This window comes from Marmota flaviventris, chromosome 6, assembly GCF_047511675.1.
Source record: "Marmota flaviventris isolate mMarFla1 chromosome 6, mMarFla1.hap1, whole genome shotgun sequence".
In the NCBI taxonomy this organism is placed as follows: domain Eukaryota; kingdom Metazoa; phylum Chordata; class Mammalia; order Rodentia; family Sciuridae; genus Marmota; species Marmota flaviventris.
Window position 1 is genome coordinate 51,622,712 of NC_092503.1, and position 27,441 is coordinate 51,650,152.

The 27,441-nt window shown below is 35.4% G+C and overlaps 2 protein-coding genes across 5 annotated transcripts in view; one reads left to right on the forward strand and one right to left on the reverse strand.

Annotated features, from left to right (window-relative positions):
* Tube1 (tubulin epsilon 1) overlaps positions 1 to 27,103 on the forward strand; it is a 32,513-nt gene extending 5,410 nt beyond the window's left edge. For 2 of the 4 annotated variants that reach the window (XM_071613112.1, XM_071613113.1), the window contains 9 exons: positions 845 to 960; positions 2,023 to 2,144; positions 4,434 to 4,621; positions 4,819 to 4,994; positions 5,726 to 5,866; positions 7,823 to 7,963; positions 8,764 to 8,938; positions 24,833 to 24,933; positions 26,300 to 27,103. In XM_071613112.1, the coding sequence (XP_071469213.1) occupies positions 845 to 960; positions 2,023 to 2,144; positions 4,434 to 4,621; positions 4,819 to 4,994; positions 5,726 to 5,866; positions 7,823 to 7,963; positions 8,764 to 8,938; positions 24,833 to 24,933; positions 26,300 to 26,486 (1,347 nt within the window). In that variant the 3' untranslated portion in view covers positions 26,487 to 27,103. Of the gene's footprint in view, positions 1 to 844; positions 961 to 2,022; positions 2,145 to 4,433; positions 4,622 to 4,818; positions 4,995 to 5,725; positions 5,867 to 7,822; positions 7,964 to 8,763; positions 8,939 to 9,227; positions 9,522 to 24,832; positions 24,934 to 26,299 lie in introns of those variants that run through there. The other 2 variants (XM_027928213.2, XM_071613114.1) reach the window with 2 other exon arrangements.
* On the reverse strand, positions 10,830 to 26,401 carry Ccn6 (cellular communication network factor 6). Its single transcript, XM_027928215.3, has 5 exons — positions 26,354 to 26,401; positions 19,727 to 20,021; positions 15,829 to 16,071; positions 12,328 to 12,521; positions 10,830 to 11,111 (listed from the first exon to the last, which is right to left on the reverse strand). The coding sequence occupies exons 1-5, from the start codon at positions 26,399 to 26,401 to the stop codon at positions 10,830 to 10,832; spliced, it is 1,062 nt and encodes a 353-aa protein (XP_027784016.1).
* Positions 27,104 to 27,441: the final 338 nt, after the last annotated feature.

Here is a 27,441-nt window from a genome sequence, read left to right on the forward strand (position 1 = left end):
TTTTGGTTTTGGTGCTAGGGATTGAAGCCAGGATCTTGTATGTGCTAAGCATACACTGTACCACTGAGCTACACTCCCAGCTCTCATCGTAAAGTATATGGAAAGTAAAGTACAAGGAAATGGGAAGAGGGGACACATAATCCTACTGCCAAGCTATTCCTGCTTACATTTTGCCATATTTCCTTTCAGTTTTTTTGTTCTATTTTTTCTTTCTATGCTTAAATTTATGTTTAATATTTTTCTTCTTAGTATTGTAAAATTTTGTGATAATGAATCAGATTGTGCTGTATAAGGTGTAAAAATGGGAGTTCATAACCCACTTGAATCAAATGTATGAAATATGATATGTCAAGAGCTATGTAATGTTTTGAACAACTAATAATAAAAAAAAAAAATGAATCAGATTGTGAATTACTTGGAGAAAGGGACCCTCTTGTCATGTTTGATATCTGTCTAGTGCCTTGACTTTTGCACATAATAGTGACTTTACTCATTTGGATTGAATGGTTGGGCCATGATGCATAAAGAACACCATGACTGCATCCTGTGTTTGTTTAGAACTTTTTCTCGTTAAGATTACCCTCTATACTTCTAAGACCTGGTTAGATATTCAGTTGCAACGATTATTGGGTTCCTTTTTCCCCCAGTTGGCATATTAGAGTAGGACAAAAGTTCTATCTTTAGAGGAGGGTAAGATTACTTTTTAATTCTTAACAGATTCTATATAAAGAAAGATTTTGATTAAACTTAAACTATAGAAGGAATAATGCAATTTATAGCTAATAAATTCATTGACAGAGAAAGTAACTCTAAAGGAAATGCCTATTTTATTTCTCTTTTTTAGGCTGTCTTGATTGACATGGAAGAAGGGGTAGTGAATGAAATTCTTCAGGGACCATTGAGAGATGTATTTGATAGCAAGCAGCTCATCACTGATATTTCTGGCTCAGGAAATAACTGGTGAGAATATGCTTTATATAAACATTGAATGTTATCTGAAAAAATTAAGCATTCTTTATTTGGTTGGGTCCCACTGATATGAAAGCAAGATATACTATTTTACAGACAGAGCTAGCTAGGCCTTTCAGCCCTGTCTTCTTTTTTGTAATAAATGATGGTGTTTCACAATGCTTCAAAGCCACATGTATTTACTTTTACACCTAGTTTCTTTTACCTTTTTTTTTTTTTTTTAAGAAAAAAAATGAATCGGGAAAAACTGATTTTCTAAATTCTTCTTTGTAAATTAAGTCTCCCAGTAACCCCCTAAACCCCACCTAGCTTATACCCAGGGGCACTTTGCCCCTTTAATTTTTAAAATTTTTTTTAACTTGTGTGTATGTGTGGTAATGGGGATTGAACCCAGGGGCACTTTACCACTAAGCCATATCCCCAGCTTTATTTTGAAGCAGAGTCTCAGTAAATTGCTGAGATTGGCCTCAACCTTGCCATCCTCCTGCCTTAGCCTCCTAAGTAGCTGAGATTACAGGTGTATGCCACCATGCCCTGCACAGATTTATTCTTATGTAACACTAAGTAGTAACAGAAGTTTAAAGTACTTTTATAAGCTGTTTTCTTACTTTCATTATTTGAAAGTTCTCCATTTGGTCAGAGTTAATAGAATTGATACAAAGATACAAGTCAGACCTGTCTCCTAGCATACAGGTCTGACTTACCTTAAATGGAAACAAAAAATGGGGTATTAAAATCTTATTTTGTTATTATATCTCAAGAGAAAAGTTGAGAAGATGAAATTAGAAAACCATAATTTAGGATCCTTTGCTAATGAGTTATCTTATTAGGATATTTGAGGATTATACATAAGTAATATATATAAAATTTTCTATCTAGTATCTTCAACATAATGCAGTATGACTTACTGAAGCAAGAATAGATTTTTACTTAGTATAATTAAAATGTTTTTAAGTTTTTTCATTATCTTTTTATTTAGAACAGAAATAATAAAATCAGAAAGTAATAAATGCAAGAATTTTATTTTTCCTAAATCTGTACTCTTATTTTCAGGGCTGTGGGGCACAAAGTTTTTGGCAGTCTTTACCAAGAACAGATTTTAGAAAAACTCAGAAAGTCGGCAGAGCACTGTGATTGTTTGCAGTGTTTCTTTATAATACACTCCATGGGAGGAGGTAAAGTTATTCACTCATTTGACTATAACAATGTTAAAATCCAATTGGGAATTCAATTTGCAAACATAAGTCTTGCTTTCAGACCTATGCTTGATAAAGATATCACTATTTAGAGTATGTGTGTGTGTTTGAATGTTTGTACATTACAGCTTACCTTAAAATTCTGTAAAATTGGGTTACTAGTACGAGTTTTGTTTTTAAGTCCTTTTTAAGAGACAACAGAGCTAAATTGGAAAATTTTTTTCTTTTATCTTTAGCTTCTTTCATAAAATTTTCAGCCACATTTCAGTATATAAGCATTTTGGGGGAATACTTGTTTTTTCTCAGAGTTTGCTTATTCAGTCTTATATTCTAACCAGGACTAAGCATTCTGCACATTATATTTACTTACCAGAGAATATCAATATACTTTTTTGTGGTCCTAGAGATTGAACCTAGGGGCACTTAACCACTGAGTCACATCCTCAGCCCTTTTTTTTTTTTTTTTTTTCCTGAGACAAGATCTCACTAATTTTCTGAGGCTGGCCTCAAACTTAATGATCCTTCTACCTCAGCCTTCCACACTGGAGTATAGGCATGTGCCACTATACCCAGCATCAATATACTTTCTTTAACCACCTCCACAATTTTCTCATCTCCAATAAGAAAATAAAAGTAAATTCTTTCCGTTAATTTCTTTAAATCGTCTATTACATGGTAATTAATGCACTTAAACTAGAAAATATGATCTACATAGCTTTCTTTGCCCAGGGACACCTGTAACTTAGAACTGAAGTGTTTTGTTTCCTTGCTTCATAAATTAGAAACAGAATATAATTTGCTAATTTTAAAATAGGATTAACAGATTTTTAAAATTCCATACTTTTTCTCTCCAAGCTGAAATTGATTTTATATTCAGTACGTTATATATGATTGACATGTCTTTATTCACTGCCATGGCATTTTAAAATTGTATTTACTGTGTAACCATGTCTTTAGAAGACCATCATAATCAAGACACTTTTATCTTTGAATTAGTATAATACATTTGTGCCACTATAGCTATAGGCAATATTCCCAGAAAGGAAGATGGGACCGATGTGAACTTTTTCATTTTGGTTGATATCACTAATATACTTTCCTACAATATTGTATCTATTTATATTAGCCACAATATATAAGTTTCCACTTCCCTACACTGCTATTAAAGACTACCTAAAAAAATATTTTTCATATAGTAATTCTAGCATCATAGCCTTTTCATATTTATCTGCGTAAGTTAGGTCAATGACATGATACTTTTTTAACCACAATAAAAAGAAATACATTTAATATCCTAACACAACACTCCCTACACACACACACACCCATGCACACACACACGGACTGAAACAAAAGATTCAGAAAACCATATTTACTTGTAATATGTGATGCATTGATAAAAAATAGTTTATGACTCACTAATAGTTCACATTCTACCGTTTAAAAAACTCCAATTAGAAGATCCTAACTTTCTCTTAAAGTTCTTAAAAATTTCTGAGTTTACCTGTGTGCAGTGACACACACCTGTAATCCTAGCAACTCAGGAGACTGAAACAAGAGGATCTGAAGTTCAAGGCTAGTCTGGGCAACTTAGTGACACCCTATCTCAAAAAGGGCTGGAATTTAACTCAGTGGCAGAGCACCTCTAGGTTCAATCTCCAGTACCACAAAAGAAAAAAAAAATCTGAATTTATATAAATGAAATTTATGCATCAGAAAAGAGTCTTACTGAATTGCTTAGCACCTCACTTTTTCCTGAGGCTGGCTTTGAACTTGTGATCTTCCTGTCTCGGCCTCCTGAGTAGCTGGGATTACAGGCCTGTGCCACTGCGCCCAGCTTGACTCATTTTTTTAAGTTACTTAATGGCATGACAGTTTTCTTCATTATTCAGATTGTATGTATACTATACCAATGCTGTCAAGATAGGGTTTTTTCCCCTTCTAAATTGCTTGATATTAAGCGTACTTTGAATACTGTCTTAGTTGAATTTTTCACTGTTCAGTTCTCTTGACATCTAATGGTTTAGATATATGAAAAAGTGAAATATAGAAAGCTATCCCAAAGTCATAGTCACAGTCAGAGATGTAATTCAGGACTTTGAGTCTAACTACCCATGTGCCCTTTATCTGAAATTGGATTAGCTAATACATACTCACACAGAAATAAGTTGAAAATTATTTCTACAAATAAAACAAAAATTCCAAGTTCCTCACAATTATATTCTAAATCATTCATTGCTATTTTCATTTTGAAATTTTAATCCTCAGGAACAGGATCTGGACTTGGTACATTTCTTTTAAAGGTGCTTGAAGATGAATTCCCAGAAGTATACAGATTTGTGACTTCAGTTTATCCTTCTGGTGAGGATGATGTCATAACTTCACCTTATAATAGCATCTTGGCAATGAAGGAACTTAATGAGCATGCAGACTGTGTGTTGCCCATTGATAATCAAGTAAGAAATGACATTGGAACTTATGAACAAAGCTTATGTACACTTACACCTGCTCGTGCATTTACATGAACCGTGCTCTTCAGTATTAAGCATTCTAAGAGAAAAAAAGAGTTTAAATTGTTTTTCTTTCTCTTCTTTCCTAGTAGCTCATCTGTGTCCACTCTTCTTAATAGTCTCTCAAATTTTTCTCTCAAAAGTCTTTATTTGACATCATTAGCAAAATTGACCTCATGGTGAATTCTGGAAAGTTGGGTAAAACTGTGAAGCCCAAGAGTCTGATTACTTCAAGTGCTGGGACTTTTAAAAAGCAGCACAAGAGGCCCTTTGATGCAATGAACAACATTGTGGCAAATTTGATGCTTAACCTAACAAGGTAACCCTGTCTAAAAACATGACTATGCTTTTGATGATGTTTTAGATTTTTGTAGATTTAGATTTTATTATAAGTTGTGGGAACTTTTTTATTATATTCTTTCATCTTATATTTTTATCTCTTGGAATGATATCTCAGATTTTAATTCCTATGACTGTGAAGCAGCTTTCTACAATATTAGTGGGTATTTGATAATGATTTTATGGTAGATGCACTGGAGAAGTATTTGTTCAAACAAAATTAAGATTTTTTTTGCTATAGAACATTTTAATCTCTTACACCACCTACTAATATATAGCTCCTTGTTAGCTGATCCAAAAGATTTCCATAACTTTGATCTCAAAGATTTCTTCAACATTATTGTATTGCAAATTGTAGACTGAATCAAGCATATTAAAAAAAATTATTAAAATTTCTATAATAATTATTGACCTAAAGTCTGTTTTAAATAAAATACTTTGTATAATGAGCAGGTTTAATAGTATGTAGTTACACTTTAGGTAATCTAGAAATAAGAATTGCTATAGATGCTATATTTTGTATTTTAATTAATCCTTACACATAATTATTTGTGATACTAACTTTCAGTAATACCAGAAAAAGAGCTATATCTAAACAGAACAGTGTACAAAATATTTGAGAAAATGCCTGCCAAATAAGTCAAATTATATTAAAAGTGTATGTTTTTAAATTTAAGATGTTTTCTCATTGTTTTAATGTCAAACTTTTAGCTCTTCAAGGTTTGAAGGATCCCTTAACATGGACATTAATGAAATCAGCATGAATTTAGTTCCTTTTCCACAACTTCATTATCTTGTGTCAAGCCTAACACCTCTATATACACTGGCAGACATTAATGTTCCTCCTCGGAGGTAAGATGTAACTTAATTTCAGTTTCTTCAGAACTTGACATACTTTTAAAGAAAATTTAAGAGAAAAGTTTATAGTAATTGTAGTTATGTCATTTTATTTGTGAGAAGTGTATAAAATACAGTCGATAACAGCCATTTTTTCATTGGATGAATGCTTGTTTAGAAGTAATCATTTAAAAATATCAAACTATTTGAAATTAAATCCAATGGTGTAATTTTTACGCTTTTGGGAGTTTTAAAATTAAAGTTTACATCAGTTTATTTACAGACATTGTGGTTTTAAGGTAATCTTATCATGTACAGTGATGATGAGCCTGAAAAGTTCACTGTGGCATTTACAGTTGAAAGGAAAAAGGTCCTGCCAAACTCTGTAGATAGTATGTATAGATTCCAGAGCCTGGAATATATAATAAAACTAAAGATTCCTTTTTATAGTTAAGATTCTGGCAAGAAAATGATTCTATGGTGCAGAAATATTATAATGACATTGATAAACTTTCATTTGAGCCAGTAGCAACTGACCAGTTGTGCCAACTAACAAGCAGAATTTCTTTTCTGCATGGGATCATAATGGCCTTGTCATGTATGTACCATATACACTGTATGAAACATGTTGATCATTGAATGTTTACTACTATCAGCCCAGCATATTAAATTAGTATATTTAATAAGTAGAATTTACACTTTTAATGTGGACACACATCCCACTAATTATAATAGTTCCTCACTAGTTTTTGAATCTTACAAGAAAATAACCTATGTGTCGGCCTGCTTGTTGTGTGGGGGCTCTTAACTTCTTCTGAGTATCAATCTCTAAAGTAATGTCTATAAGTCAACTTCATAAAAAATGCTCAAACCACATGCATTCCAAAATTTTGAACATAATCACAAAGGATTGATGAAATTTCCAAAACTCACCAGCCCTTTTAAGGAGTCTGCCCTCTCTCCTTCTGTGGAGTAATCAGCATAGAACATAATCTTCATTAGGGCAAGAAGTTTGTTTTGTTTTGGGTGGTGTGTTTTGGTTTTGATGCTGGGGATGTATGGAACTCAGGGCTCTGTGTCTACTAGGCAAAAATTCTATCACTAAGCTGCATCCTCAGCCCAGGAAATTTTTATACTGTATTCACTGCTAGCCCTCTTGTGCTTAGAATAGAGCCTGGAATACATAATAAATACTAGATAAATAAATAGCACAGATTTTTGCAACTCTTCCCACTTATTCTATAGGTTCAGCACATAAAGGTCTGGCTAGAGTTAATCTCAGTAATCTCATCATATTTGTATTGAGTTACATGGTAATTAAGAACTAAAGTGGGGTCATATTCAGGACCTAGAATCTGTACATTGTTAGATACAAACTATCAGTTACTTTTTTCTTCCTCTTTTTAACTGAAGACATTCCTATATTTTTTTTATCCTTCAAACACAAGACTTCAGTTTAAAGTCTTCCTCTTTAGCAACATTACTGCAGAGTTTAATCTTGCATAGGAGAACATCACATTGTCCTTTGATAGTTTCTTCCTAATAATTAATTTATTTATGATGTATTTTACAAAATAATGGTCTTAATATAGCTTCCATTAGTTTTAATAGTTGTGATACTATTGAATTAGATAAGCATATTCAACTGAGCAAAAATGATACAAGTTTCAGAAATCACTACCACATTGAGCTAATGCTACTCAACATTTTGTAATTACCTAAAATCACCAATATACTGAAAAAGATTTAAAAAACAAATGAAAAAGATGTTACATAATTATTCCTAATATTTACCATCAAGATTACTTTGAGAGAATGATAGATATTTTATATATTTAGAATACATGGTATATATTCTAATTTTAGTATAGTATTATTTTTTTTTTTACCTATGGATGACTATCTTCTCATTTTATAATAACATATTGAAAAACTTTTTTTTTAATAAACAATGACTCTTTATTGTTCTAGGTTGGATCAGATGTTTTCAGATGCCTTTAGTAAAGATTACCAACTAATTCAAGCAGATCCCAAACATAGCCTATATCTCGCCTGTGCCCTCATGGTTAGAGGAAATGTACAGATTTCAGATCTTCGCAGAAATATTGAAAGGTTTGGTTTCCATTTTTCAAAATAATTTATGTGTACTGCTTGGAACAGTGTAACATAGTAGTTAAAACAACCTCTCCTCAAATTATAGCGATGTCACTTCCTCAAGTATGACCTTGAACAAGTTACTTAGCCTTCCTGTACCTTATTTTCTTTAAGTGTAATGTAAGAGTAGTAATAGTACAAAGTTGTTATTTATGAATATTATGTGATACATGTTCTGAAAGTGTTCAAAAATTGTACCTAATATTGTTCTTATTACCAACACTATTACTACACAGCTTCTGTGTTTATACTCTATTTGACAGTTTATTATTAGAAAAACTACTCCATTGAATTACAAAATTATAATACCCTCATTTCTTTTTATATTCAGATTTCTAATCTTTTTTTAAATAATTTTTAGTTGTATATGGACAGAATATCTTTATTTATGTATTTGTATGTGATGCTGAGGATCGAACCCAGTGCCTCTCACGTGCTAGGCAAGCACTCTACCACTGAGCCACATTCCCAGCCCAGATTTCTAATCTTAAAGGATATATTTCTAGCTTTTTCAATCACCATCAAAGCTGAATTAATGTCTTCCTATTAATGTCTCTTAGCTCCCTATCATATTGTCCCATGATACTGTTAATAGTTTTTTTTAAAAGGATAACTTAGATTATAAACTAAGCAATTAGAATCGTACCATCAGTAATGACTCTATTTAATGTGCACTACCATCACGTGGTATTTTTGTATCTCAGTTCTTACCTTTTTTTTTTTGTATTTCAGATTAAAACCTTTTTTTTAAATTTCAGATTAAAACCTTCTCTACATTTTGTCTCCTGGAATCAAGAAGGCTGGAAGACCAGCCTGTGTTCTGTACCGCCTGTGGGCCATTCTCATTCATTATTAGCTTTAGCAAATAACACATGCGTGAAGCCTACCTTTGTGGAACTGAGAGAGAGATTCATGAGGCTCTACAAGAAAAAGGTAATCATTCACCTTCCTTTGTTGTGGCTCTTTTAGGTGTATCACGTTACAAATAAGGACCAACCTCATCTACCATTTTGTTGTACTGACTGTAACTGAAGTGGAGAAGCTTACTCTAAATGAGATGTATTTCCTGAGTGTATAGGATTTAGGCAAAATATTTGACTGAAGTTCTCATTTCTGTTGTGAAGCTGAACATACTATAATTTTAACAGTATTTACCTTATAGGACAGTTATATGTATTAAAGTCCCTGGAATGGTAATTGTTACCCACTTTTGTATTTATAGGCTCACCTCCATCACTATCTACAGGTTGAAGGGATGGAGGAGAGCTGTTTCACAGAAGCTGTGTCATCTTTGTCAGCTCTTATCCAGGAGTATAACCAACTAGACGCCACAAAGAGCATGCCTGTGGAGGACTCCCCTAGGCTAAGAGTAGCTGTGTGAAAAAGAAACCAAGAAATATGATTGTCACTTTTTCCTAATTTCATATTTTTTTTTTTTAGCATTTTTGTGATTTAGAAAATTCACTTTGTTTTTCATATCAGAGTATTGTCTAAAAAAGAGTGGTTTCTGTTTAATCACAATTCATTGATACCAGTGTGTGAAATTAGTAAATCCTATTACCTTCACTATAAGCAGTTTATAAAATTGAGAGAACAGAGTTCTTTAACAGTTTGCCTTTGCTTTATTTATTGCCTAATACTTATACACCAATAATCATGTCTTTGGTAAAAAAAAAAAAAAAAAAAAAAAAAACTTGTACAGATATACTTTTTATACTTATTTATAATTTATATTTTGATATTGTTTAAATTGATTCTTTAAAAGTATATACTAGGAATTGAAGAACATAAAATATAAATATTTCCATGTAATATCCACTAACTTCAGAGACAGGCTTTATTATAACTGTTAAAGAGATTGTATTTCTTCTATAAAAAACTTGTTTATACTATGTTTTAAATTATTTTTAAGTATCATTGCTTTTTTATCAATCCAGTTGATTTTGTAATAAATGTACATATTTTCAAATAGTACTATTTGTTATTTTACATATCACCAGTATATAAGTAAATAAAACATTACCAAGCTTGATAACTTTCTTCACTGGCTATGTAATAGTCTGTTGAAGTTGTTCCAGTTACTATAGTCTCCACTTTGATTCTTTAACATTATTTTTAGTCATATCATTTAAGGAAGTGATTTGTAGGAACAGTTTGTTTTCAAGACAAACTAATCTGTTATGTGCTTTCTTTAGTGTTTGCTTTTAAGTTTCCTTTGCAAAGTAATACTATTCTTGGTCTTTTATCTTGGAAATTTAGTTTTTCATAGTATTTATACTAAACATAATACATTGTTTATACTAAACATAGTACATTTGTTAACAGTAGCCAAAGAAGCTTTATTTTCTCTTTCCCAAGAGAAATCTTAACTGATAGTATAGGGCATTAAAAATTATAAATATGTTTATAGTTTAATCTTATTTTTCTATTCAGGAATACAGAATCTTTTTTGCCCTATAATGATTATCTGATAGAAGCCTACATATTGCCACATATAGATTAAATTTTTAAAATTTAATATGCCTTTTTACACCTCATTAGCAAAGTGTTCCAGATTATTTTGTAGAATAAAATATTTCCTTATAAATTATGCTTTTATTATATATGGACTGCTTGTGTGGTACCAAAATTATATCATTATAGCATATATTTTAAAAATGAGTTCAATTTCAGGTTTTACATATATTTTTAGAACCTCTTTTAGATACTTTTGATATCTTCAATGCAGTTACCAGAGAATATTATGTTTTAAACTCAAAGTATTGCCAACCTTTTATAACCACTCTAGTTTTTTGATTATATGACATGACAACTAACCTTAGCTTTACAGAATCAAGAGCTCAGAAAACATATCTCCAGGTTCCCTGCAATTTCTTTGACATACACAAGATGTAATCCAGAGCATCTTCCACTTAAATGAGCCTTCATTTGGGCAATCAAATTGGATGGTAATCATTTTAGACTTATTAGGAATGCAACATCTTTTATCCAGGCATATTCCACAAAAAGTGGGTTTGTAACTCTGAGTACTTAAGCACCCAGAAAAGAGAAATTTTTCAGCTTTGGAGAGTTGGAAGATAGGTTGGCATCTTTTTCCTTTAGGAATCTGAAAAGATACATAAAGTTAAAAAAATCATTCTTTACAGTTGATTATAGTAATTTAGAAAAATATTATGTAAAACATTTTAATAACACCTCTGTAATAATAAAATTATTTCTGATACCCCAGCACTGAAAAAATAATTATTATTGCTGGGCATTAATATTAGTTGCTGTTTAGGAACTTCCAGCACTCTTTCTTCTCTTCCTTTAAAACCCCCTCTCACCAGAAATCTGCCCTCCCTGTTCATACCATCACATTATGACACTCTCTTCAATGTTTCTTGCTGTCTGTTCTTTACTCAATTCCTCAATAAGTGGAATTTTCTTTAATATCAAAGACTATGGCATATATCTTAATTCCTTTAAAATTGGGTTGTCAACTTGCTGATAAGATAGGGAATGTGTTGGTAATCAGAAGAATTTTACAGAATTTCCAAAAATTACTCCTTTGAGACAGTTGTCTAGTTTAAAAAATAGGACCAGCCAGGTGTGGTGGCACACACCTGTAATCCCAGCAATTCCAGAGGCTGAGACAGGAAGATCCAAAGCTCAAGGTCGGCGTCAGCAACTTAGCATGACTGTCTCAAAATAAAAAAAAAAAAGGGTTGGGGATGTGGCTTAGTGGTAAAGCATCCCTGGATTGGATGACCAGTACCCCCTCCTGAAAAAAATGGGACCAGATCTAGTTATAACAAAACAATCTTAGAGTAAATATTTTCTTACAGTCCTTTGACAGGTTTGCTATCTAGTAAGTACAGAGCATTTTGGAAATTGTGTGGTCTACTTCAAAGTTGGTGATATATAACTTAAGATCAGATATTCTTTACTTGATGGTCTTAATATCTGTTTAACCACAATTCTGTATTCATTACTTTGATTCCACTATGTAAAATTATTATGGAAAAGAAAAAAGAATGTAAGATCTACTCTTAGAGAACACTATGTAGGGTTACCACAACAAATCAGGCTAATCAAGACCCACATTATTAAGATATTATAATATCTAGGATCAAGAAGTCAGCATTACCTCTACTAGGTAAAACTTTACCCCACAAAGTGTGATTAGTATTTTCCTCTGAGATAATTTAATTTTTGAGAGTTTCAATAAGATGATTTTATTTTTATAACAAAACCCTACCACCAAAACACACACACATTATAACTTTCTAGGAATTTCTTAATATTGAATTATAATTAAATGAAATCTAATTAAACTTTACCTTTACTGTATGTGATATATTACTGTTGCATGGCTGAATATAACATAGTCTTTGCTCTTTTCTCATTTTACAGTTGCTATTTTCATTGGTGACCCTGTTAGATATTCCTATCCCACATGTTCTGGAGCAGGGAGTCCACTTTGTAGCTTGCACGAGACATTTTCTTTTCCAACTAAGTGGAAGATTCCTAAAAGCTAAAACAGAGAGAAAGTACATATGTATGTATATTTATGAACTTGTGTAGACAGATAATTTTTAATCATTAAGCTAATAAATATCTTTATGAATAATGTAACTCATAATCAAAGAAGTTTATGGTCTAATTCATTCTATTTCCCTTTTTCTTGCCACCCAAATTATGTTTTAATCAAGTATGATAGACCAATTTCTTAGAACGAATTAAAATTCTGTATCTTTAAAAAACTGAATAGCTTTACTCATTTATATCATTCTAGCTTATCCTGAGTATTAAATCTAAACTTATGTTCTGATTGATACATACCATTTTGATTCTGCCTCAGGCTTGATATTATTCCAACAGATGTTGAAATAAATGTTGGTAGGATTAGAGAATTAAGATATTAATCAGAACAGTATGATCATGTTAAATTTTATGATATATTAAAATCCAAAATATAAAAGTTATATAAGTCATTGCGAATGTGTAATCTTTTATTCAGCTTCTTTGTCACATTCCCTATAGTTTCAGGCCCACAGTGCTCTCTCCTTGGGCTAGCCACTTCATATCATCCATGGAAACAATGAATGGATCCATGAATGGGTCTGAAGTGAGTAGACAGAGCCCCTCCACTGACTAGTGCTTAGGAGAAACAGAAGGAAGAAAAGGTAAATGACTCTTCCATCTCCATGTAAATTCCTGGGAGATTGTTAGACTCATGAATGAGTCAGGTCCTTGGTTCACTTGAGCAAACTATGTGTTGGTTTATTGTCTCAAGGCATTTCCTTAAGATTAATATATATCCTCTATTGGATGCTTTGGGAGGAAGGTTGTAATTTGAGTCTGAGTTAAATATAGCAAAGTTCAGACTGTGTTACTTTAAAATATCAATTTAAAATTTAAAAGATCCAGGAAAAAAAAAATGCCATCTTGATAGACAATATCAATCACTCTGAAGTATGTGCTATATTTGTATAAAGTGATAACATAATACTGCTTTCAGTGTTATTACAGTAGGATCTCGCAGTGCTCATAGAGCTGAGAGGAAGCAGAAACATGAAGATACCTGGAAGGTAGACAGCAGTTTTAAAGACCTCAATGTAAAGCTGGGTAGGGTAGTTGCACACCTGTAATCCCAGCTGACCAGGAGGCCGAGGCAGGAAGATTATGAGTTTGAAACCCCATCTCCAAAAAAAAAAAAGAAAAGAAAAGAAAGAAAGAAAAGACCTCAATTCGGGAAGCAGATTACAAGCTTGTCACACATCTGCAATAAATAAAAGTAGGTTAGATTATGCATTACCAGTAACCCTGATTAAAGTTAAATGAGCTGCAGTTCAGTAATTTAACATTCATTAAAATGCAGAAAAACTGGAGGAGATTTATAAAGTAAAAGCTTAGTGTTCATGAGCATTGAGAAAGGCATGACAGCATTAAATGTCATCTCATGCTTCTCACTGACCTAGCTAGCAACAGCTAGATTCCAACCATAAACTATATATTACTATAACAAATATATCTCAAAGTGTGTGTTTTTGTCGTGGTTAATTTTTAAAAGCCAAATTCTTACACGGATCATAAATACATTTCCACAGCTAAGCAAAAGAGAGACTGAACATATACTTCCCTTGAAATATAACAAGGTCCAACTCTCAAATACCAGAGAGCATTTGGGGAGATTTTTCTCATTTTTTAGAGCAAAGCACTAACCACCAAAAATGACCAGGGGATGGCTCTACCAATCAGGCTCCAAGTGAATCCACTGAAATTGATCCAACTCTTCAAAGGAAACCAACTTGAACTTGATGCAAAAGGCTTTCCTTATGGAAGACTGCTGCTCTGAGGTTCTGAGAATCTTCTGAGTCACTCATATTCTGTACAGAAAACCAACTGTTTCTGTACATTTTGCAAAAGGAATAATTTGGGGACTGATAGTATAGCTCTGTGGCAGAGTATACACTTAGCATATGCAAGGCCCTAGGTTCAATACCTAGCACCAAAATATATAAAGAAAAGGAAATAATGTGGCTTATTATTTTAGAGCATGAATTGTGTCATGCTGTTGGCTAAATAATCGTGTGGTAAATACAAACTCACCACAATCTATAAATTTTTTTCAAATGAACTGACATAATCAGGGTCTCTGGGTATATTATTTTCATAGAGTTAGTTTTTTTTGTTGTTGTTTTTTTATTTTTTTATTTTTTATTTTTTTTGTATTGAGGATTGAACCCAGGGGTGCTTAACCACTGAGCCACATCCCCAGCTTTTTTTTATATTTTATTTAGAGACAGGGTCTCACTGAGTTGCTAAGTGCCTCACTAAATTGCTATGGCTGGCTTTGAACTCATGATCTTCCTGTCTCAACCTCCTAAGGGATTACAGCCCCTGGGATTACAGGCATGTGCCACAGGGCCAGCTCATAGAGTTAGGTTTAAATATCTAAAACTCTTTTCTCTGATTTTTATTGTTTTTATTGAATATCCACATAATAAAAAGCTTAGAGTTTTTAACATACACCAATATTCTGTATCTCCATGACAATATTCACTGCACGCTAAATTCAAGAAGCTGGCATCAGCGTTGCCCCTTTTGAGTACTTCCTCTCCTGTGCTTCATTTGCTGGTGTTTTTGAAATTTCTGTCCTGAAAATACTCTGACACTTAAAGAAGGGTGATAACTTGAAAGCAAACTAGAATTCTGTTTGCACTTGCAAACATCTAGGTACTCAAGTAATAAATGCTCATTTCATTTTTCTAACTACATACATGGGTAAGCTACTTTTAAAAGCCTCTGTGGGAGGCATGTGTAAATGTGTGTATTTAGAGAAAGCGGTAAATTGTTGAACTTCAATTTTAGAGTGAATAAAAGGACTTCATTTTTCTAGTTTTAGAAATAATATTTACAAATTCAAAACATGTTAGTCCATAAGTATTTTTTACTTAGTCGTTTTGCATTTGTTTATATCATATAGAAAGGTTGCCTTTGAAAATTTGGAGAAACAGATGGCCAAACTTCTGCCTATAATAAAACAATACAAATAGAAGTTTTCCCAGGATACATGAGAACAATATTTGGTTAGTTTTCCTTAGGAGAGGTTGGAATAAGCAGAGGTGTAAAATTTGAGTTTCCTGACCTAGTATAGCTTTTTTAAACTGGAATACTTTTACCAGAATACACCTGCCTGAGGCAAAGACTGAGTGGGATGGTACACTCAGACTACATCTTACGTTGATCACCCATTCATTCTGTACCTGTGATACACAAAAGGAACATGAAAGAAAGCCACCAAGTCATATATGAGAAATAGCTCTATGTATAAGCACCTGGCATCGTCTTGAAGCTTGTTGAGAGCTGCCTTTGTAATGGTCCCATGCCGCACTTGGACTGATCAGAATTCTTTCCATCTTTAGCTCTAGAGCACTGGCTGTCAGCCAGCTCAGGTATGAACAGAGGAGTGCATCCAATTGCCCCACTCACACAGAGGCAGCTAAACAGGGGGTTGGGCTGAAACACTTGGCCATTACGATAATGGACCCTGTTGAACTCACATCCAACAGCTACAAGGTCTGAAAAGAGAAAATTGTCAAGCCATAATTTGAGATAGTTGGACTTCCAATTATACACCTTATAAGATGTAACTATCTCCTTCATGAAGTATAACTAGATTTTTTTTTAACAGCTCTAGATTTTTAAGGCCCCTTTGGAACCGCCTTCACAGAACATCTGTCTAAAGGTTAAAATGAGCATTTTCATCAGATTGTAGGTTATAACCCACAAAGGGACATTATCAGAATTAAAAACAAATAAAAACTCTGTTCTGGAGAAAATATTTTTTTGTTTTTGGGGGGTTTTGTTGTTGTTTTGTGAGGTACTAGAGATCAAGCCCAGGGCCTTGCTCTTGCTAGTCAAGCACTGAAATTAATTTTTAAAAATCATAAGCAATGAGATGATTATAAACTGAAGAGGGAGGTTTAATGCCAGGTGAGATGGAAATTTCCCCAGACATCCAACAGTAAGCTAGAATATATTCTTTAGAATATCAGATAAGTGAATGTCAGAAGAAATCATAATTTATTTATGATTTATTTAACTATAGTATGGTAAGGTAACTAATTGAAAATTAGAGGAGATTTTCACTTCATTTTGAGTATATTCTTGGCCTTTTGGATCAATAATTCCCCAAGTGTGTTCTACCCCTTGGCAATAGCTGAGATGTTTTCAGGGAATCTGTGATCAAGAATTTTCAAAATACTATGGCAAGCTGGCACAGTATGGTGTACCTGTAATCCCAGTGGCTTGGGAGGCTGAAGCAAGAAGATCATGAGCTCAAAGACAGGCTCAGCAACTTAGTGAGGCCCTAAGAAACTCGGTGAGATCTGTCTCTAAATAAAATGTAAAAAAACGGCTGGGAATGGAGCTCAGTACCACTGGTGGTTCCAATCCCCAGTACCCAAAAAAAAAAGAAAACAAATATAGTATTAGTGATACATGTTTTTCGTTGTTGCTATTTGCACAGAACATACAAAAACAATGGACAATGGTACTAAAACCCCTTGTACCTTATCATGATTCTAACTGTACATGTACTTGTATTTTTCCTTGCCATGCACTTGTGCTTAGGAAAAAAAAAAAAAAAAAAAAGCTAGTTATACCTAAGAATATATCCCTGGTAGCACAGTAAACTTAATAATTTTATTAAATGCTAACCATTGAGTACATGTCTATTTAATACTCTGTATGATAAAATCAGAAGTATACACGGACCGTTCTGTGTACTAAAGTACATTGGCCATCATGAGAAAAAGCACCATGCTATTATTCAAATTGTGGCATGGGCTATCTAATTTTTTTAGTGGGAATTTTACTTGAAGAAATAATTTTCAGATAATCTATGGTTATTCAGATTTGGGTATTTTGGAGACATTTTCTTGAAAATGAACAGAGTAATCCTGTCGCTTCAAGAAAAACAATTGACAACATTGGTTGCAACTATAGAATTCAAGCTTTAAAGCAAAAATTACAATTTTGGAAAACATCTACCACTGAGCTCTATTGCTACCCAATACGTAGACTTTTCTGAAGAGAGTAATATCAGTGGGATTTTTAAAATAGTATATAATGAAATCTAGTTTGAACATCTACATAATACAGTAAACCAATGCATGCAATGACAAATTTATGCATGAGTAAAAGACCCATTCCAAGTGGGTCTTGGATATTTTAATGTCACCAAATTGAAAGGTTATTAATATACTTTCAGATTTTATGATGCTGCTAATTTTTAATGGACTACCACTTACCACATTTAATATAATATTTTTTAAATACATTCATAATTATTTGAAGTGTTTACTAAAATATTTCTTGCTTTTCTGATTATATATCTATGTGAAGTCATATTTTCTTTATATATTTCAAGCAGAAAAATAACAGCTTGGCAGAAGCAGATGTGAGAATCTAGCTTTCTTCTATTAAGCTAGATATCAGAGAGATTTACAAAAATGTAAAATCATGCCACTCTCATCACTAAATTTTTCTGTCATAGAAAATATTTTTTTCATCAAAATATATCATTCCTATTAATTTGCAACAGGTTTGTTATGTTTAAATAAATTTTTAAAATTCCTAATCCATTAAATATCAGTAGATAAAATCCATATAAACAAAAGTTTTTTGGATCCTTATTAATTTCTAAGACAGTAACTTTTTTAAAATCACTGTTATGGTCAGAAAGCAACAAATTTTCTCTAAAGGGCTAAACAATAAGTATCTTAGCCTTCGCAGGCCATATAGTCTCTGTACTACTCTGTCATTGTAATAACCACAGATTCTATGTAAATGAATGAGCTGTGTTCCATTAAAACATAGTTTACTGTCATAGTGAGCTATGAGCTAGATTTGGCCCCTGGGCAATAATTTATGACCCCCAGTTATACATTATCCCCATTCCCATCCTCATGTTTACTGGTGAAGACATCACATTTTAGGTGACATTACTTGTAGAAAAATCTGATACAATAAACTTTGGTTCTGTGAGGGGAAGGCCCATATCTCTTTTTTCCTCTGTTGTATTCTGACTTACTGGCCATAATTCCTGGCTCAGTAAAGGATGCTAAGTGTTGATTAGATTACTGAAATAACCTGCCCAGTTTGGGAGAAAGGAGTATTCTGAATGCCAAAGTCTTTGATAGGTCATGGTTTCTCTATAGAATTTCCATAAATAAGAAATACTTTTGAAACTCTACTGCATACCAGATACTGTGCTAGGTGTTTTAGGTTTTATGTCATTTATTTCATCTTCCCAAACAGCTCTATAAACTATGAAGTACATGTAATGTAACTGAGGCGCAGAGAGATTAATCAACATGATTAGGAGTCACTCTGTTAGAAAACCAGGATTGAAATCCAGATCTCTCGTTCTTAATACAATATGGTGCTAACAAGGGTGTCAGTTGTTAGACTTGATGGTCTCTTCATAGTCCGACTCCAAAGACTTACTCTCATTTCATGCTCAACCTAACTTCTGGCAGTAAATTACCTTCCCACTTGAACTTTTCTATAGAGTGAATAACTGCCCTACTGACCTATTTTTCTTCCCTTAGGAATTTTGTTTTTTATCCTAAATGACTTGGCATTCTGGATCATTACCAATGTGTTCTAGGTGTAGATAATCTGAATCAGAGTTTCAACCCAAAAAACTGAGGGTCAGGTTGTGCTTTGGGGTGACACCACTTTCTTTTTTATAAATCTGCAGTAAAATTCGACTGTACTTGGGAAGGCTGAGATTAAAGCAGTGTGTATGAGTTCTTGATATGTACCCTTTTTTTTACATCATATATTGTTATGCCGGATTATTTTTTAGTTACAGAAAAGGCTGAATTCAGATAGTTTCTGACAATGTTAACAAAAGCCATTGTTATGTGGCATGTCAAGAAGTCAGACTGTATAAGTTCTCCTGTTTCCTATCATTATAAGCAATTACCCGTAAAGAACTGCAAGATCGCTTCAATGCAATGAAAATAACAGATTTCTGAACATTCATAGGCATCTGCTCATTTCCCATGGTGTCCAATACAATGAAGCCAGTCCCACTGGTTCACAAAAACTAAACCCACCTTGTACGTAGCCAGACTAAACTCATCATTCCAAATTAATAATTTAAGGAGAAGGGAATCTGTCTAGACTCAGCCTTTTCCAGTGGGTTCAGAAAAGGACACTTACATGCACACACTCCAGTCTCGTACCTAGGCCTGTCTGCTGAGTAGTCACAATACAGCCCTTTGTGCGGGTCACAGAGGTCAGCTTCATTACAGATGTCTCCTGGTTGTTTGGCACAAATTTTGCAGCATCCACAGCCGTCTCTCACCAAACTCACTCCAGGAGAGCAGCGGGGCTTCTGACGGGAGCACTTGCAGGGCCAGTGACAAAACTGTTTACGCTGATGTGCTTCTGTTGCTTCTCTGGGCCCTTTTTCAGTTGTGTCTAATGGCCCTGTGTCCTGTGCCCTGCAGCAGAACTTCATTTGATAATAAAGGCAATGTTAGAAATGGTTCCTCAAAGTAATTTCAGAAATCTTAGAGAAATAGAAGATTTCTCTAAAAGAGGTAAAATACAATGTGGTGAGTTACAGGATCATTAGCACTTAACACAGTTCACTCTCTGGAAATACTTTCTTCACTTGGCTTCCAAGATGTTGCTTTTTTATTTCTCCTCTCTCACTTATTTCTCCTTCTCAATCTCCTTTGCCACTTTCTTCTTGTCCTTCTGATGTGTAAACACTGGAGCAGGGGTTAAGACCTCTGAAGTACTTTTCCTCAATTCAGATTTCCGAATTCAGACTCAAACTTCCTATGTAATATCTCTACATAGGTTTTTAACAGGAAAAGCAAACTTAATCAATCAAACCATACTCCCAATTTTCCCCTCAATTTGCTTTTCCACATACTTTCCTATTTGAGCAAATGCCCATTTCACTATTTTTTCAAAACACTTTGCAGTTAAGGTCATTCTTGACTTCTTTTATGTTTTACATCCAATCTTGTCAATAAATCCCACTGGTCAAAACTTTAAAATACACCTCTCCTGACCATAACATTCCTTTGCTATTATTTTGATCCAAGCCACTATTATTTTTCACTTGGATGATTCTGGGAGCCTCCTAAAAGTTCATCTTGCTATTTTCTTTGTCCACTCAGCATTCAAAATGAGTCTTTTAAAATATGCCAGATCACACCACTCCTTGCTAACAGGGCATGGCTTCCCAAACGGCTCTCCAAGGCCCCACACCATTTGGCCCTCACTCCCTATCTTCTTTCGCCAACTCCCACTCACCCCTTGACCACTTCGCGTCAGCCACAGTGGCCACCTCATTCTTTAAGTACTTCAAGCGTGCACTGCCCTTAACTATCTCCAATGCTCACTTTATTTAGATCTGCTCAAATTTCTCAGTGAGGCCCTCTGCCCTCTCTAAAAAGAGCACCCTACCCCTGCCCTTTCTCCAGACACATCTTATCACTTGCCTCATTACCTATGTAATGTTTTGATTCCTGCATCATGAGAGCAAGGTTTTTACTTCATACCTTTCTAGCTGACTCCAGAAAAGAAAAATGTTTATTAAAAGTAAGAACATGATGCATCCTATGTGTCAGGGACTTCACCTTCATTTAACCTTCATAGCAATAGTATACAGTAGTTATTATCCCATGTGACAGGTAAATAGTGATCCCCTCAAAGATGTGCACATTCTAGTCCCTGGAACCTGTTAATAGTCCACCTTGCTTTTTTTTTTTTTTGACTAGGGATTGAACTTAGAGGCACATCCCCAGCCCATTTTTTTTTTTTTTTTTTTTTTGATACAGAGTCTTATTAAGTTGCTTTAGGCCTCACTAAATTGCTGATGCTGACCTCAAACTTGTGATCCTCCTATCTCAGCTTCCCAAGTTGCTGGGATTACAGGCATGTGCTGTGGCCAGCACACTACCTTGCGAGTTAACAAAGGGGATTTTGCAAATGTGATCAAGTGAGTCCTGCGAGTATCATCCTGGATTACCGATGTGGGCCCAATGTAATCACTAATCAAGTTCATCCAAAAAGGAAGGCAGGCAAATCAGAAGAGGAGACGCGACAACAGAAGTAGAGTTAGAGTCATGTCATTCCTGAAAGGAAATTGTGAACCAAGAAAGGCAGGCAGCCCTTAAAAGATGGAAAATGTGAAGAATGAATCCCCCCCACCCCCAGAGCCTCCAAAAGGAAGGCAGTCCGGCCTACACTTGATTGTGGTCCTACAAGACCCATTTGTTGACTTTAGATATCCAGAACTATGAGACAACAAATTTGTGGTGATTTGTTACAGTAGCCATAGAAACTGTATATCTCAGTTTATAAGTAAGGGTGCTGAGGATGATTATTTAAACTAGATCACATACCAAGAAGAGAGATTTCAACCAGGCAAGCAAGTCCCAAGCCTGAGCTCTCAATCCTCACCCTGCTTCCTAGTGCAAGTCCCACTGGAAACCAGCTTTGATACCAAATTCTTGAATCTCTGAGACTCCTTCTCCAGCCTAGACCACTTAAATTTACAACTCATTAACTGCTCCTGAGTATATCCACTTCAATGTGCATCAAGGACCTCATTTTTGCCCTATCCCCAACAGACTGCCCTGTGGCTAGCTAGCAATTCCCATTTTAGTGACTGGTGTTGCCATCCACTCAGATCCCCAAACCAGGAAGGTGGAAATCATTCTGGATATCTCCCTATCTCTCACTCCCAAAAGTCACTTACTGGCTTACAGGAAAGTTGAAAGCTCCTAAGCACAATATTTCTTGTAGTTCTTCTATGCCTTAGTTTACAAAAAGTCAAAGAGCCTGAAATTCCCTGAATATATGAGGCCATTTCTCCTGCTTAGGATATTCTTAACCATATCTCACTTTTTTTCTTAACTTAGCTATCCTTCAAGACTCTGTTTAGGTACCACCTCTCCCAGAAAGCTTTCTGTCACCTCCCTGCCTTATAAATGTCTTTGAACTAAAATTATCCATGTGAGTGCCCATCTCTTCCACTAACTATAGAGCTACCCAACCTCAGGCACTTGAAGGCATTTGTAGGGATTACCGCATCTAGCCCAGTGCCAGCAAATGTTCACCTAAGTAACTCTCAATGTTTATTTGATGGAACTGGGAGCAGGCAGACTGAACCAGAAACCAAAACCTCAAAAACTGCTACACTGGGCAGTATCAGTGTGTAACTCCACCATTAAACCCTCATCTTTTCTTTTGCATAACTAGTAAAGCAAGTGTACCCCAGGAAGATTAACACTTCAGCCAAACTTCAAAAGTTGAACACACAATGTGAGAATAGATTTTTTTAAATTTATTTTTATGTGGTGCTAAGGATCGAGTCCAGTGCCTCACACATGCTAGGCAAATGCTCTACCACTGAGCTCCAGCCACAGACTGAGAACAGATTTTGATGAGGGAGGAAGCTGGAACAATGTTGGGCTTCTGGAGAAGGATCAAGGGATAAATAAAGAACCCAAAAGTAAAGAAGGGAGTAGAAACAATGAAACTAAAATCCTAATCCTAAAACATTTGCAACCTAAAATCTTTTTTTTTTTTCCTACTTCTCAGTTTTGCACAGATTCAGCCATGGTCACCATTGATTCAGCTGCTAGGTTGGTGGCCTTATGTTCACAGTCTCCTCTTTCTGCCCCCACCCTCTATAAAGTTTCGACATTTCCTTCTTATCCCTCTCCTCTCCTTTGGCTTTCATTTCCCCTGGCCCTCCCAGTCCTCCCCTATCTCTTGGTACAATTTCTCACTCTCCTGGGCAGGATCCTCTTAGTCTAAGTTTGATTTCAATCTAGGCTTGTTCGTGTTTCATGATCTTAATATACTGCTGTTGTCTACACACAGTCTCTGGGCAATCTCATCGCCCTCTTGCTTTTAGCCTCCTTCCTATATAACCTCAAAACTAAATTTCCAGCCTAGACTTCTCCACAGAGATCTAGACCCACGTAGCTGACTGCCTACTAAACAGCTCTGGCTGAATATTCTAAGGAAAAACTCAGATCCAAAACTCATCACCTTTCACCCCAGACGTCTCCCAAGTTTGGAGATAGGAAATAGGAGTCATTCAGGTCATCTTCTTCTCCTGCACCTCCCACAGCCATTCAGTGGCTCATCCTGCTTATTTTCTCTCCCAATTCACTGTTACTATGCACTACTATGCTGTTCCTATTCAGTGTTCCTCCCTCCAAAATAACTTCTCTAGTGTATTTCCTACATAGCTGCTGGAGGGATCTCTCTTAAGAACATATCTGGTTATATTACTCCTCTCTTTAAATCCCCTTGGTGGTTTCCTACTGTCTACAATGTGCAGTCCAAACTTCTGAGCATGGAGCTGTCTGGTCTGGCCCGTGCCTACCTCTCAAAACACTTGCCTTCTATGCCTTTCTGTTTGCTAAACTACCTATGTCAGGTTTCTCCTCTCTGCTTTTCTTCTTGTAGCTCCCTAATATAATACCTACTCCCCAAACTGCCCATCTGAGAATGCCTATATATTTTTCCAGTCTTGAAGCACTTATAGATCATCTCTGAGTCAGGAGGTAACACTGTTGAAATCCAAGAATAAAGAGAAAATCGTTATAGTAGCCTGAAAAGAGTGGAGTATTACAGGCAGGAGAATAACAATAAGGTCTAATTCTCATCAAAAGAAGGAAAGGGTAGAGAAGAAAATGCCCAGCAGAGACAATCCTAAAAGAAAAAAACAACCCAGCACCCTAGAATTCCACATCCAGTGAAACTATTTTTCAAAAATGAAGGAAAATTAAAGGACATTTCCAGATAAACAAACACTGAGAGAAGTTTCTAAGAGACTTGCCTCACAGGAAATATTAAGGGCTGGGATTGTGGCTCAGTGGCAGAGCTCTTGCCTCAGACGTATGGCACTGTGTTTGATCCTCAGCACCCTATAAAAATAAATTAAATAAATGTATTTATTTAATTTATTAAATAAATGTTCATCTGCAACTAAAAAAATTTTTTTAAAGGAAGAAATATTAAGAAAATTATCATAGATAGTAACTTCAGAAATACATGGTGGTGCAGGCCTATAATCCCAGCTACTAAGGAGATTGAGATAGAAGAATGGCAAGTTGGAGGCCAGCCCTGGATAACTTAGGGAGACCCTGTCTAAAAAAAAATATAATAATTTTATTTATAGTTTATATGCATGTATATTTTAATAATAATTTTACATATTTTTATATTTTTAATGATTATAGTTTTATACATAGTTCAGAGGTATAATGTCCCTGGTTCAATACCCAGTACAGAGACACAGAGACAGAAAGGGAGGAAGGAAGGAAAGAAATGAAGGAAGGAAGACAAGAAGAAATCAAAGAAATGAAAAGGACTGGGAAAGCAAATATGTAAGTTGATATAATTTTATATTTTTCTTCAGACACTTTTTGATTGTTTTCAAAAACAAAATCTGAAGACAACAAGTCATCAGGGTAATGCAAGAGGAAGGTTGTACTTCAAAAACAGATCTGAGCTTTAGCAAAGCTATTATCGTAGAAGACTTCCTATCATTTGCTCTTCTAGCCTCAATCCTCTTCTGTGAAATGGGATTGATAATATGCACCTGGTAAGGTTGCTTTGCAGATTAGGATGAGTAAAGTGCCTAGCACGGTGCTTGGCACACAGTTGATGTTCAATAAATGGTAAGTATATCATCTGACTCTTAAAAAATTCACAACAGCAAAGAAGTGAAGCACAAAATAATACTTTCTTACTACCATAAGCTTAACACCTTTCTGTGTTTTTTTTTAATTTTGTATACTGTACTCATCTCTCCATATTGGAATACTTGCTATTTAGGAACATGTAGCAGCTCAGTCCATAATGAAAGGCCTTTTCTCAGAAAGTGGAATAGGAGAGGGACATCCGTGTCTCACCCCCATTGGGGAAGTGTTCCCCTATGGGACAGTGGGCAAGACCCAGGCCACTGACAATATCCTCATGATATTTTTAAAGTCTTAAATCCCTCAATACTAAGTATAACAACTTGCTTTCCAACATATATCTACTGCTTACTGCTCAAATTGGTTATTAACTCAGACATTTCCATGTTTTCTAAATCACCAGAAGATTTCAAATGCTCTGTCTCCTGTGCCAACAACCTCAACCATGTAAATGAATCAATAAATAAGTCACCTTGTTTTAATCTTCTCATTAAAAAAAATACTAAGACAACGAATTGCTCATATTAAACTTCCCTTTGGTCTGTTGCTTGAAATATTTCCAAGTCTCCATGGGCCGATTCCCTTTCACACACACAAACGTGAGAAACACATGGATTGAGAAAAGACAAAGTAATAGAATATTTTAAAAATGTACATGTTTGTTCCAAAGTACTCTTTTCAAACAAGGACTGGCTTCACTGGAAAAAAAGTTGTTGCCAAAATCCACCTTTCCAGGGGCTCTTTGCACATTTTTTGCAAACAACCCTGGAAAGTTGAGCCCCAGCCTGGCAGTGTTCACTCCACTGTGGCCGCCAGCTCTGCCGTTGTCCCAGGGTCACAGTGCATGTTCAACTTGGATAAAATATATAAAGTTGAGGGCTGTTTAAACATAGCGAAAGTAGACTTCAGTGCCTTAACCTGAAAGGGAGAGGAGTTTCACATTTCTCTCATGAAGCTAATGCACTCAAACAGAACTTTACTTGGAGAGAAAAATGGCTCCCTATTTTCCCACTAGTAATTTTCCCCCATCTTCTTCCTTTTTTATTTTTAGCCTGAAGAACTCGAAATGGCTAGAGTCTCTGGAAGGGAAAGAGGAAGGATTTACCTGTGCCAGCCCGGTGAAGAGAAGAGTGGAACAGAGGAGCCCCTGCATGTCGCTGGGATGCAGCTGGCCTGAGAGATGGGAAAGTGGGGGCTCCTCATGCTGGGGACACACAAAGCTTCCCTGTCTTCTCTGAAGGAGCCGCCTCCACCTCCGGGCACTGGCTTCCACACTGGCTTTCCTTTCAGTACCCTGCTTACTTTCATGTGTCTCTTCCAGAAATACCTTCACAGCTAGGATGAAGTGTGTCAGGAGAGAGCCAGGGCTTTCCTCCAGGGATTCAAGGGCAGATCCAGCGATGGCTTTTCTTTAAGTAAATGTGCTCCCTTTTCCGGAGATCAGAGTCTGCCCTTGGGCAAAATGGAGGCATTACTTTCCATTCCTGGCCCTCTGCCTCTCCTCTGTGATTTCCCTGCTCCAGCTCCTCTCTGGGCTGCTTTCCTTCCTCCTTTGCCCTCAAGCAGAGGGCTAGCCTGGTCTCTCCGCTTCCTGCCTCATCACAGCCTGGCCCTGTTGATGGGTTTCTCACTTCCCATCAACAACCAATTTCTAAAAGGCCATTTCTGATTCGCCAGCTGTTGACTTTCGGACGTTTCCACATGCTCTCCATTAAACACATTCCTCACACCAGGTGGACCATGATTGGAAAGGAAAAACCCAGCCTGAGAAAAGCTACTTTCTGTGGCCACAATTCCATGGCAAATAAAAGTAAAGCTAACTCCAATCTTTCCAAGCCTATGATCAAACATTTGTGCTAGTAACAGTCATTTGGATTAAAGTTTTGTTTTAAAAACTTATTACAAGTTTTTCTCCTTTCTCCTTCACACCCCTCTAACATGTAAAGCCACCATTCCATCCCCTCCAATGTGGTCATGTATGACTTTTGCTCATCCCAACTTCTCAGCCCTGGTCTCTGCAGATCCTACATCTGCAATGGAGCTGACTTTCTGTGGGTCAAATGTGAAATTCACTTTCCTGTGCATTCCTGGGGCCTATTTCTTTTCCTACTGGACCATTTCCTGTCCTGCCTTGTCCTGTTACCCTACTTATCCTGGATTATTGCTCACGTCTGTGAACACAGAGTCACAGCT

What these genes read in the sequence shown, in the direction of transcription:
- Ccn6 (XM_027928215.3), bottom strand. Translation starts at nt 26,401, where the DNA reads ATGCAGGGGCTCCTCTGTTCCACTCTTCTCTTCACCGGGCTGGCACAG. An exon ending in TCTTCACCGGGCTGGCACAG is followed by an intron (nt 20,022 to 26,353) that starts GTAAATCCTTCC and finishes TATCAAATGAAG; the next exon opens with TTCTGCTGCAGGGCACAGGA. An exon ending in AAGCTTCAAGACGATGCCAG is followed by an intron (nt 12,522 to 15,828) that starts GTGCTTATACAT and finishes TCTCTGTTTTAG; the next exon opens with CTTTTAGGAATCTTCCACTT.